Raw genomic sequence first — 13,981 nt, 5'->3', positions numbered from 1 at the left:
ATATTTAAGGATTCACACAATTTGCAATATGTGAACAAATCTGTCTAACTGATATGGGGGTCCTATAATCTAACACAGAAGTCTTTAATTTCACTTATTATCTCTGTATTTCCATGTATAATGATTCCCTGATTATCTGAGCTAAGATTATTCCCTTCTACTCTGCTTGTGTTTCATCATCAGGGCTTCCCTTAACACTGTTCCCCTTCCCTTCTTTTCCAATTTTCCTGTCTCTTTGAAGAGTCAAGAACTGTGGAATCTTTAGTTCTCAACCTTGGTCACTAGCATTTATCTCAGTTTATGCCATTGTCATCTATATTGTTTGTGCATTCAGATAAAGCACCATTATTTGGACTTGTTACCATTTCCTTTGATTTGATTGTTTACGGGTGCACCGATAACATTTAATCCTTCCTGCCATACACCTTGTGTCTACGCCCATTGGTCTATGGTCTTGCCTTTTCATATTAATTTTAAAAATTTCTCTTCTGAATTGAGCCCCACATTTCTTAGTTTAAAGCTTGATTCAGCAGAGGGGAGCAAATCTATAAGTTGACAAAGAAAAATATATGCTTTGTTAAAAATGCTAAGCAACATAATCAGAAACAATGAAAACATATAATATCATGACAATTAGTATGCGGTTTGTTGTCATTGTTAATACATTAAATTAGTTACTTCAGGCTGTTTGGGCTATTTCCTGTTTGCCATCATGAAATGTTGTGGAACAAGGCTAACTACAGAACCTGTTGAATACCAGCTACCTGTTTTAGAGAGTTTGCCCGTACTCCTGTTACTGTTTGTGCTGTCACCACGAGTCAATACTGTTATGCCACCGATACTTGCTGTCTTTGTCACAGGAGGCTTCAAGTTTCGATTCGAGCTGTCTGAGTCAGTACTACTCCAGGGTCGCTGGTCAGTCCACTTTGTGTCAGTCTCTGTGCTGCTCTGTCGACTACCTGATGTTTTTCCTGTCCCGTCTCTGTTATCCAGAAAGGGAAAAAAGTATCATTAATATTAATTTTCTACCAAATTAATTGAAATCTTATTTTCACTTGTCTCATCACAAACCTAAATAGCTGCCTCTTCTTCTGTGTGTCATCGAATATATTGATATCCTCTAGAATTCGGCTAGGGAAAACAAAGAATTTCGCTAAAAGTTCTGCATCAAACACAATATGATTCCCTTTATACAGAAAAATCTTCTAAGGTGGCAAAAGATGATGCACATTTCTGTACCCTATCACAAACAACATCAAAGGGGAGCACAACGTTTAATTTGAAGGAGAGAGAAGAACATTTTCCCCATCATCCTCTGTTTTCAAATCCATTCAGTTTGAGTGCAGCTAAAACGACAACATTCCTGCTGTAAATGAGTGCCTAAGGAACTGGTGCAGGAGGGAGGGCTTCAGGTACAGGGATCATTGTGTCCTTTTCCAGGGCAGGTGGGACCTGTACAAGAAGGATGGGCTGCACCTAAACTGGAGGGGGACCAATGTCCTTGCAGGGAGGTTTGCTAGTGCTAGAGTGGTAGCAGGTTGGGAACAAGAGTAACAGGTCTGCAGGTGGAGGGATTGAGGGGAAGGCAGGGGTTAGGCCAGGTAAGCCTGATAAGAACGACAGGCAGGGTCAGTAAACAAACATGTGGGACTGATGGGTTGAAGTGTGTTTATTCCATTGCCAGGAGAATTATGGGTAGAGCAGATAAACTTACAGCCTGGATGAGTGCATCGATCAGATCTATTTATTAGTCACGTGAACATCGAAACACACAGTGAAATGCATCTTTTGCGTAGAGTGTTCTGGGGCAGCCTGCAAGTGTCGCCACGCTTCCGGCGCCAACACAGCATGCCCGCAACTTCCTAACCCGTACGTCTTTGGAATGTGGGAGGAAACCAGAGCACCCGGAGGAAACCCACACAGAGACGGGGAGAACATACAAACTCCTTACAGACAGCGGCCAGAATTGAACCTGGGTCGCTGGCGCTGTAATAGCATTACGCTAACCGCTACACTACTGTGCCTGCCCCTACACTACCGTGCCTGCCATATGGTCATTATGGGGACTTAGCTGAGAGAGGAACAGGACTGGCAGCTCAACTTTCCAGGGTTTCGATGTTCCAGATGTGATAGAGAGGGGGGTAAAAGAGGTGGAGGAGTTGTGTTACTGATCAGGGGGGATGTCACTGCTGCACCCAGAGAGCTCCAAAATAAGAAAGGTGCAATCACTCTGAAAGGGTTATATTACAGGCCCCACAACAGCCACCAGGAGATAGAGGAACAGATATGTAGACAGATTATGGAAATTTGTAAAAGCAACAGGGTTGTTGTACTGGGTGACTTTAACTTCCCTAATATCAACCGGGACTTCCTTGGTTCAAGAGGCGCAGATGGGGCAGAATTTGTTAGGTGCAGCCAAGAGGGTAGATAGTCCAACTCGAGATTGTCCATCCTGGACCTTGTATTGGGAAACGAGCATGGCCAGGTGACTGGGGTTTCCGTGGGAGCAGTGATCACAACTTTGTAAGTTTTAAGATAGTTATGAACAAGGATAAGTCTGGACCTCAGGGGAAAGTGCTAAATTGCTGAAGGGAAAATTTCAACGTTATTATGCAGGAGGTGGCACTGTAGCGTAGTGGTTAGCACGACGCTATTATAGCACCAGTGATCAGGGTTCAATTCCCGTCGCTGTCTGTAAGGAGTTTGTACATTCTCCCGTGTCTGCGTGGGTTTCCTCTGGGTGCTCCGGTTTCCTCCCATATTCCAAAGATGTACAGGTAGGTTAATTTGGGTTTAAAATGGGCGGCGCGGACTCGTTGGGCCGTGAGGACCTGTTACCATGCTGTAAATAAAATATAAAAAAAGGAGCTGGGGAGAGCACGTTGGGAAGAGCTGTTATTGGGCAAGTGAGAATCGTTTCAACAACAGCTGATCCAAATTCAGGACAGGCATGACTCATGCAGGGCCCTGATGCAGGGACTTGACCCAAAACATCGACAATTCCCTTGCCCCCCACAGATGCTGCTCGACTCTCTGAGTTCCTCCAGCAGGTTGCTTGTTGCTCTATCTTTCTCCATTATTCTTCAAATGATGTGGCCTTTGACTCATATTTTTAAAATATTATGCAGAGTTTAATTTGGGGAAAGATAATGTTTCTGTTAGCTCTACTTAGTGGAATGTAGGAAAACTGCCTGGAATTTACAACAGTGTCCAGGCGTATGGCCAAAAGAATAATTAGTACAGGGACTGCCCTGGTTACAGAAGATCTGACTTACAGAAATCCGACAATGCAAATTCTCCCAAGATAGTAGCAATAATAATAATAATATGTTAGTTGGTATTCATTAACAACTGGATACAGTGCAGATTCCAATAGCTTGATGGTGTAGTGAACAGTGAAGAATGTTATCTAAGATTATAACAAGATGTAGATGAACTGGGAAAGCAGGCCAAAGAACGGCGGATGGAATTTAAGCCAGACAGGAGCGAGGTGATGCGCTTTGGTAAGTTAAACCAGCGCAGGATTTACACAGTAAATGGTAGGGCCCTGGAGACCCAGGAGTACAGGTATATAGTTCTCTGAAAGTGGCAACACAGGCAGACAGGGTGGTGAAGAAGGCATTTGGCACGCTTGCTTTCATTGCTCAGGGCATTGTATACAGGAGTTGGGATGTCATGTTGCAACTGTACCAGTCATTGGTGAGACCACACTTGGAGTATCGTGTGCAGTTCTGGCCCCCAGCTGTAGGAAGGATGTCTTTAAACTGGACAGGGTGCAGAAAAGATTCACAAGGGTGTTACCGGGACTGGAGGGCTTGCGTTATAAGGTGAGGCTGGATAAGCTAAGACTTTTTTTCCTGGAGTGTAAGAGCAGTCTTTAAATGCAGCCTGATTTGGGAAGCTGCTTGGCTTTCTCACCAGATGAAGGTCACAATGAAAGAGACCAAAAGGATCATGAAATCATCCAGGCAAAGTTTGTTATAAACAAAAACAGAAAACATTGTAAAAACTCAGCAAGTTGGGCAGCAGCAATGGAAAGAGAAACGGCCAAAGTTACAGCTCCATGACCCTTCATCAGAGCTGGGAAAGGAAGGGATGCAGAAAGGGTAGGAGGGATGTGTAGATCAAAGGGAGCATCTGTGATTAGACGAATTGAATTGGCTCAATGGGGACTGCAGATTAAACTACCAGGCCTGTGTAATGAGATACAAGAGACTGCAGACTACAAAGTCGAGATGAAGCAGGGTCTCAGCCTGAAACATTGACTCATCCCCTTTGCCTCCACAGCTGCTGACAGTGGCAACCCACTGATTTCCTCCAGCAGTTTGTTTTTTTGCTTCATAATTAACTGTTAACAGTAAGGTGGCAGGACTTGGCTGGCAGACGAGACCTTGTGTGCCCCAGTAAGATAAAAAAACAAAAAATGGAAAATGCTGGGAAAACCAAGGAGGTCTGGCAGCGGTTAGTGTAATGCTATCACAGCATCAGCGATCAGGGTTCAATTCCCGCTGCTGTCTTGTAAGGAGTTTGTATGTTCTCCCCATGTCTGTGTGGGTTTCCTCCGGGTGCTCCGGTTTCCTCCCACATTCCAAAGACATACGGGTTGGTAGGTTAACATGGGTGTAATTGGGCCGGAAGGGCCTGTTACCATGCTGTATAAATAAAATTTGTAAAGTTTAGAAACAGTTAATGTTTCAGATGAGAGACTGAGAAAGAGAGAAATAACTCAGGCTGGGTAGCCGTGAAATGTGGGGTGAAATCAGGGAATTTCTTAGATAAATTAGTAAATTGTTTTTTTTATTGTCACATGTACCGAGTGAAAAACCTGTCTTGCATTACACATGCATTGAGGTAGTACAAGGGAAAACATTACCAAGATTGGTGGAGTTGTGAATAGTGTAGAAGACTGGTGACGAACACAGCATGATGTAGATCAGTTGCAGATGTGGGCAGAGAAATGGCAGATGGAGTTTAACCTGGATAAATGTGAGGGGTTGCACCTTGGTGGGACTAATGTCAAGAGGCAGTACACTCTTAAGGGCAAGACCCTTAGCAGTGATGGAGCAGAGAGATCTTGGGGTGCAAGTCCATGACTCATTGAAAGTGACTACACAGGTAGACAGGGTGGTTAAGAAGGCTTATGGAATGCTTGCTTTCATTAATCGAGGTATTGAGTACAGGAGTCAAGAAGTTACGATGCATCTCTATAGAACTCTGGTTAGGCCGCATTTAGAATATTGCGTGCAATTCTGGTCACCTCACTACAGGAAGAATGTCGAGGCTTTAGAGAAGGTGCAGAGGAGTTTTACCAGGATGCTGCCTGGATTACAGGGCATGTGCTATCTGGAAAGGCTGGACAAACTTGGGCTCTTTTCTCTGGAGTGGCAGAGGCTGAGGGGTAATCTGTTGGAAATGTACAAAATTATGAGGGGCATAGATAGGTTGGACAAGTAATATCTTTTTCCTATTATTCAGCGATCCAATACCAGAGGGCATGCATTTAAGGTGAGAGGGGGTAGGTTCAGAACAGACATGAGGGGCACGCTTTTTGCTGAGAGAGTGGTGGATGCCTGGAATGCGTTGCCTGATAGGGTGGTGGAGGCAAATTCTTTGGGGGCTTTTAGGAGGGGCTTGGATGGGCACATGAATGAGAGGAAAATAGAGGGATATGAGCATTCTGTATGTAGGAGGGATTAGCTATGACGGCACAACATTGTGGGCCAAAGGGCCTGTTCTGTGCTGTACTGTCCTATGTTCTATTAACAGAATGCAGAATAAAGTGTCACAGCTACAGAGAAAGTGCAGTGCAGGTAGACAATAAGGTGCAAGGCCATAACGAGATAGATTGTGAGGCCAAGAGTCCATCTTATTGTACCAGGGAACCATTCAATAGTCTCATAACAGCGGGATAGAAGCTGTTCTTGAGCCTGGTGGTAGAGTGAACGCATGTGATATGATACTTTGGTTGTGTAAATTGTAGCTGATGTGGTTCTGACATACTGGGACATGTTGAACAGCCCAGACTACACACAGAGAGGAAAGGGAAAATATATGGCAAGTGAAAATGGTTCTGATGAAGACAGGAAGAAAGAGCATATTATTAAAGTTAGAGAATTCAATGTTAAGTCCAGAAGGCTGCAACACACCCAGATGGAAGATAAAGTGTCGTTCCTCAAACTCGTGTTATGTCTCATTGCAACAGAGCAGAAAGCCACCCTCAGAGATTAGAATGCAAGTGGATTGGCGAAGTAAAGTAGCAGGTGTCTGGAATTTCAGGATCATTCCGGAGGACTGAGTGCAGGTGTTCCATAACGTGATCTCCCAAACTGCATTTGATTTCCCCAGTGCAGAGGAGGTAACATTGTGAACACCAGTGCAGTACACCAGATCAGAAGAAATGCAAGTGAATCGTTACTTCACCTGGAAAGAACGTTTGGGTTTCCAGATGGTGGGAAAGGAAGAGGTAACAGGACAGGTGTCATGCGAGAGTGCCGCATGGTGGTGAGTGGTCGGCAGGGCTGAAGAGTGGACAAGGCAGTTGTGAAGGGAGCGGATCCCTGTGAAACGCTAGAAGGGAGAGGGGAGAGGAATATGTGTCTAGTGGTGGAATCTTGTTGGAGCCAGCAAGATTTCAAAAGATGATACATTGAATGCGGAGGCTGGTGGGGTAGAAGGTAAGGAAGAGGGGGGATCGCTTCGCCGAGCACCTTAGTTCCATCTGCTCTAACAACCAGGATCTCCCGGTGGCCAGCCATTTTAATTCCACTTCCCATTGCCACACCGACATGTCTGTCCACTGCCTCCTCTACTGCCAAGTTGAAGCTAGACGCAGATTAGAGGAAGAACATCTCATATTCCATCTTGGTAGTCGCCAACCTGATGGTGTCAACGTCGATTTCTCTAACTTCCAGTAACCACTCCCCCCCTGTCCCCCCCCTTTTGTTTTATCCCCCTGGCCCCATTACCCCTTCTCTTTCCCTTCCCCTGCCCTCACGACCTGCCCCTCACCCACACCTTCCTCCCTCTGGTTCCCACCTCCTTCCCTTTATTCCATGGTCCACTGTCCTCTCCGATCAAATTCCATCTTCTTCAGCCCTTCGCCTCCTCCACCCATCACCTCTCGACTTCCCACATCACTCCCCACTCGCCCCTCGTCCACCCACCTACCTTCCCCCTCTCGCTTGGATTCACCCATCACCCGCCAGCTCGTGCTCCTCCCCCTCCCCCCACCCTTTTATTCTGGCTTCTCCCCTCTTTCTTTCCAGTCCTAATGAAGGGTCTTGACCCAAAACGTCGACTGTTCATTTCCCTCCATAGATGCTGCCTGACCTGCCGAGTTCCTCCAGCATCTTTGTAATTCTGTTCTTGTTCTGCCCAGGGCAGAGGAGATGAGAGTTGAGATGCAGGAAACAGATAAGAAGAAGTCAAGGGCTCCATCCACGGCAGTTGAGTGGGGGGGGGGGGGGGGGGGGAGGGGAAGCCATGGTCAAGGAAGCAAGAAGACATTTCAGAGGCGCCTGTGTGGAATATCTCATCATCAGAGCAAATGCGATGGAGATGGAGGAATTGACAGACTGAAATGAAGTCCTTACAGGAGTTAGGGAGGTAGGAGAAAGGAAGTATAATCAAGGTAGCTGTGGGAGTCTGTGGGTTTGTAGTGGATGTTGGTTCTAGCCTATTCCCTGAGAAAATTAAGGGGAAAGATCCAGGAAGAGAAGGGAAGAGTCAGAGAAAGACCATGTAAACACACGTAAAATGTTTACTTTAAACCTTCCGTTGTGGGATCAAGAGGAGCACATGCTTACTTGGGAGCCACAAGCAAAGCTGAGGCCTACCTACTCTGGATTCCACCTATTTACCTACCCTAAAGCACGCCCTTCCACTGATACTAGTTCAACTTCAGGCATCTGGCAGCTACCTCAAGCCCATTTCTTGGCAGCACTTTAATGGATATTGATGAACAAAATAGCAATAATGCTGTGGATGAATGAACAGGAATCTAGGTGAAACCACCATTCTCTGCTGCAAAAATGTTGGTAGTTAGAACATTCGTCACTGTCAGAAACTTCAACGAGATGAAGAGCTTATTGACATGTAATTCTTGATGATTAGGATACATATGACTTAATCAAACTAAAAAATTGCCTACCCGTTTTCCACATACAGACTGTCCTGGGAACAGGTCGACTGTAAAGGAAAATGACAAGTTTCAACATATTGTCTCTTTGCAGCTGAACTCCCTCAGTTAAATTTGTCGCCCAATGTCAGGTTTGAAAAATCAATGACAATTCTCAAGAGAACTCAAATATAAACAAAATAATGAGACAAATATGGTGGATAGTCAGAAACGATTCCCCACTGAAGTGGTGCCTCAGACCAGGGGACATAGAATTAAGGTGAGGAGCAAGAGGTTTACAGAGATCTGAGGAAGAATATTTTCACCCAGAGGGTGGTTGCAATCTGGAACACACTGCCTGTGATGGTGGTGGAGCCAGGTGCTCTCGTAAAATTTAAGAAGCATTTGGGTGAGCACTTGAATCACCAAAGCACAGAGGGCTACAGACCAAGCTCTGGTGAATGAGATTATCTAGATTGGTACCTGATGATCAGCATGGATGGAAGGGCCTGTTCTGTACTCTATTACACTGCAACAACAACCTTGGATAAGTGGCCATTTGTCAAATCATTTTACACATTGGACTAATGGACTGTGTCATTGAAGCGTACCAGTGCAACTGTCAGGAGCTGTTTGAGGCACCCGGCCCAGAACAACGTGAGTTCCCAAAGGAAGGAGGAGGCCTGACAGTGCTCTTCAGAAAGGAAAAGAATAACATATTATAGGAGATTTACCACAGACATTCGATTTTTTTGGCCTATTTTTCTTAATATTTGTCCTGCTCTATCTGCTTATGGCTTCATAAAGAATACTGGTTTACAAGGCAAACAACAATGTGAGGATGTCAAATTGACAGAACAGCTAACTATGAAACACCCAGGTTAATGACCACCTTTTATATTTATCTAGCACTCACACATAGTAGGGCACGATAGCTTATCTGTGAGTATCCTTCATAATTTCATCAGCTCTTTTGAAAAAAAAAATCAAAATATATTAAAAACAATTGATCAAAGGAATCTCAAAAATATTTTTTCAATTGATTTTCAAAACAAAGACCAAGATGCAAGCAATAACTGTTTCCATAATACAAATGATTGAGTTTTTAAAAAATTGCTAACTTCAGTCAACAGGGTAGATTTTGCAAGGCTGTTCTCTCAGTAGAATGGGAATCCGAGAATTAAAGCTAATGGTTAGTCTGCTTGATTCATGAAGCGTCCAGATGTCCAGGGTTGAGTACACTGACCTCTGCCATGTTCCTCTGTTTTGGGACCTTTGCCACACAAAATTTACCCTTACACTATCAAATGCTAAAAGAGTTCACAAGGCAGTTTACTCTTTTTTTTCCAATAAGTTCATAGGATCACTCAAACAGAAAGAAAACAGTATTCAAATCTGAATCTATTATACATGGTGTCCATTAGTAAAACATGCACACTCTGGCTTTTCAGGACTTAAATGCTTTCCAAAAACCTATTAATTACAGACTACAGTCATAAAAAAGGGGACAATGAGGACAGGGTTAAAAAGAAAAATTGCAAGTTTAATCTTATCTCCAATGGATAAGGTTATTTAATGGAAATAAAGAACCTCAGATTCACTTTGCTGAAGTTGTTTCATCACATGTTCAGGTATTTAAAGTATGTAGGGTAGGGGAAACTAAACCATACAGAAGGTTCCAGCTTTCATTCCTAGTCTCTGCTCAGTCAGCTAGAGTGACGCAAGGGATATTACAATTAGCCTTGGGAGAGGGAATCAAACAGGTTTCTGCTCCTAGTCACGACTCAGTGACTCCTGCCGTCAGGCTTATATCTAGATGTCATTTAAAGTTAAACTTAGATATGATGTTGTTCACCACAGTGTAGTGACTTGCCAGACATAGTATCTGGGCATGAAGAATGGATTGCCACTTGAATGAGATATTCAAGGGTTCCTGATGCTTTGGACTTTTATTGAAACAGAAATCAATTCAATCAGGGACAAAACATCCAAATAAAAGTCATTTAGAAATATATCTATGGTGGATATTTAAATAACTATACTTCCGTTTTTAGACATAAACTATGGTAATGAACAAAGGAAAACTGAACATCACAAAAACAGAAAAAAAACAAGATTGTGAACATATGCAAAAAAAAAGGTTTGACAGAAGATTTGGGGTTGAAGTTCTTTCCGGAATTAGACTTTAGCTTCCTTTTCCTTCCCCTTTTCACATGTTGTCTGTGTATGTCCAGGCATTTCCATCTTTATCTTAAATATGTACATTTTAGTACTCAGATTCAAAACTAACTTTAGTGTGCACACATCTGGTAATATAACACATAAATGAACATTCAGTTAAACTGGAAATATAAAAACTTATGCACAACTAAACTCCAATTTTCTTAAAATCACAGCAAAAAGTTTAGCTATTTTTCAGTTAAGTAACGTTGTCTAAATTCCTCAAAGTGCTGCATTAATTAATTATGTTCTAATTTATCTTTCATCTAAAATTTGCTAATGGTTCCTTGAAATATATTAGCTGATTAAGATGAAAACCAAAAGTATTCATTTGTGAGTGTTTTTATTGTGATAGTCCACCACTTGTCAAATCACACTAATTTAAAACTTCATTCAAATTGAATATTATTGCTGTTTAAAACTTCATTCTACTACTATTGTTGTTTAAAACTTTGTTATTTAAAACTTCATTCAAGTTGATACTAATGATAACTTTTAACCTCAACTATTGAGTAAATTCTTCTGATGTTTTTATCATGTGCTTATCAACTAGAATGTTGTAATGTACAAATGGGATATGTAACACAGAACTTTATTTATGACCTACTTATTTGGGACACTAGCCATGTTTCCTTAACCTAGTTATGACTTTAGTCTAGCTACAGCCCCGTTTACACCACAGCTGTAAATGTAAAATTCTTTGAATTTACAGCTGTTTACGTTCGACAATTAAATGGTTGCAATTAATGTACCCTAAAGTAAAAGCTCCCTAAGACTCTCTCTCAATGCTGGTTAAATCCAGCACAGAAGCAAAAGGTCTGAATCAGACTGATCTGAGCAGTCTAATGTAAACCTCCGCTGAACTCTTGTTCTGCCCAATAAACCGGCACATACCTCTGACAGGTAATTGAATCCTGTTCAGACACATGTACCGGTGCAGGGCAGAGGTGAGTGCAAACGCTAGGGAGGCCAAATTCAATTCAGATCAATTAATCCGAAGTTAATTTGACATCCCTGTGTAAATGGGGTATGAGGCTAGCAGAGAAATTACTTACATCTTGTGCAAAAATTCTCTCTCTTACTCGTTGATATTCCTCTTCTCTCTCCTCAATTGATTTACTTCTTCTATCATCTCTAAATGGATGAATCCTATTTTGCTGCAAGATAAACATTTCCTGAAAGGATATGAAATACTGTTTATTTACACAGAAACCTATTTAAAATCCCATCCAAGTGATTTAGTTGAGGTTAGAGCAGATTAGTTAAAGTACACACAATACTGCCATTATATGTATAAAGGTTAAACTGACTGAGCGGATTAAAAAATTGAATAGCTTTTGTTGCTCCGTTTTATCTGAAAGATAATTCAAACTTCATACAGTATTCCGTACCTGATTATCATCCTTATCCATACTGGAATTGTCTCGCTTCAAAATAAATCTTTTCTGGGAATCATCATTTTTCTCATCTTTAATGTGCTCACAGAACCGTTGCTCTGGTCTGTGGGTGTATACAAAAACATAGAACTAATCAAATCAGCTTTTCTGCAAAAGGAATTATTCTTCAGAAATATTTCTTGTACTACTCACACAGTACCCAGTGAAAGTCCTTTAACTACCAATGTGTATTTTGAACTTTGGGTGAATGTGATTGATGTTGAACCTGTGGATTATGAGCAGGTTATAGCAGGAAGGGAGAAACTGTAAACTTTAGATTATTTTGCCAAGCTAGAGGAATGGAATAGAGCTTGCAAAGGCACAAAAAAAGAAATTTACTTTTACAGGAGATTAAAGACTGAATTTTTTTGGTTATTGGCAGAGCAGCAATGATGACGGCTGACCTCAAAGAAATCTGTTCACAAAGTTCTTGCAATCTCTGTTGTGTGGACCAGCTTCCAGCAATGACATTGCTAAGCATAAGTTCAAGGGAATCACAGTTATCACACTAGCTGAGCAATGAAAATCCTCAAACAAATAACCAGAAAGCTAAAACCACAACTTTAAACTACTTTTTAAATAATTTATGCAGGATGAAGTTAAGATTCCAACATGCACACAAAACTACACACATTAAAAAATTCTGTTGTTTTATGATGACATCCATTACATGCTTGTGTAGTAAATAAGCAATCCATAAACATGAAATTATTTTTCCCAGAGCTTTTGAGTTTTCTAAATAGTAAATACAGCTTACAACCCATTAGAAACTTATTCATTATGTAACAAACCACAACTTTCCCGAAGTATCTTATAGTCTGCTTGATTTGTAAATATCAATGTTTAGAAATCAGACCACTTGGTGCCACATTTTTGTGTGATAGGGTTAGGTGATCCAATTTCAGTGATGAAATGTGACAGGGGCCTGGGGAGTGTTGTAGAAGAGAGAGACCTAGGGGGACGAGTACAGGCTGTCCCCGGGTTCCAAATGCCTGACTTATGGACAACCCCTACTTACAACCGAGCTCCCATAATATTACTAAATTCAAAAGTCTGACCTATGTACATTTGTTCCTATGAACGGCAGAACTAGTTTCCTCTCTCTCCCTCTCTCTCTCTCTCTCTCCCACTTTTTAGTATTGTTCTTTCCACGAGCCTTACGTGCTTTTGATGACATTCATTAAAATGCAGGTGTGGTAACCTTATCAAGTGATTTTTGTGTATTTTCCGACTTTTAGGCAAAACTGACTTATGGACGTCTGTGAAAACGGAACCCACTCATTACCCAGGGATGGCCTGGACACAGTTCCCTGAATAGGTGACACAGTTAGACAAGGTGGTGAAGGCGGCGTATGACACGTGATGGGGCGTTGAGTACAAGAGTTGGGACATCATGTTACAGCCATACAAGATGTCAGTGAGACCACACCTGGAATATTGTGTGCAGTTCTGGTCACCACACTACAGGAAGGATGTGATTAAGCTGGAGAGGGTGCAGAACAGATTCACAAGAATGTTACTGAGACTGGAGGGCTTGAGTTATGAGCAGAGGCTGGATAGGCTGGGACTGTTCTCCCTGAAGCGAAGGCGGCTTACATTGTAGAGGTTTATAAGATCACGAGGCAGATAGATAAAGTGGACTGTCAGTGTTTTTTCCCAGGGTAGGAGAGTCTAAAACTAGAACGCATAAAATATAGAACATTACAGCACAGTACAGGCCCTTCGGCCCACAATGTGTGCCGACGTTTTATCCTGCTCTGTTATCTACCTAACCCTTCCGTCCCACATAGCCCTCCATTTCTCTATCATTCATGCATCTATCTAAGAGTCTCTTAAATGTCCCTAATGTATCTGCCCCCACAACCTCTGCCGGCAGTGCGGCACCCACCAATCTCTGTGTAAAAAAAACTTACCTAGGTTTAAGGAGAGAGGGGAAAGATTTAAAGAGGACCTGAGGAGCAAGATTTAACACAATGGGAGTGGGTGTGTGGAACGAGCTGCCAGAGGAAGTGGTAGAGGCGGGTACAATTATAACATTTAAAAGGCATTTGGACAGGTACATGGATAGGAAAGGTTTAGAGGGATATGGGCAAAATGCGGGCACAGTAGTATAGCGGTTGGCGTAACGCTATTACAGCACCAGCGGCCCGGGTTCAATTCCGGCCGCTATCTGTAAGGAGTTTGTACATTCTCCTCGTGTCTGCGTGGG

General features: G+C 42.5%; 1 protein-coding gene across 1 annotated transcript in view; it reads right to left on the bottom strand.

Annotated features, from left to right (window-relative positions):
• Positions 1-13,981, bottom strand: part of arpp21 (cAMP-regulated phosphoprotein, 21) — a 205,275-nt gene that overhangs the window by 68,729 nt on the left and 122,565 nt on the right. The window contains 5 exon segments of the mRNA XM_052023736.1: positions 765-982; positions 1,072-1,131; positions 8,150-8,187; positions 11,392-11,511; positions 11,728-11,836. Coding sequence (XP_051879696.1) covers positions 765-982; positions 1,072-1,131; positions 8,150-8,187; positions 11,392-11,511; positions 11,728-11,836 — 545 coding nt within the window.

The sequence above is a fragment of the Pristis pectinata genome, chromosome 9 (assembly GCF_009764475.1).
Source record: "Pristis pectinata isolate sPriPec2 chromosome 9, sPriPec2.1.pri, whole genome shotgun sequence".
NCBI classification, from domain to species: domain Eukaryota; kingdom Metazoa; phylum Chordata; class Chondrichthyes; order Rhinopristiformes; family Pristidae; genus Pristis; species Pristis pectinata.
The sequence above is the reverse complement of the archived record's forward strand: the minus strand, read 5'-3'. Positions and strand labels throughout refer to the sequence as shown.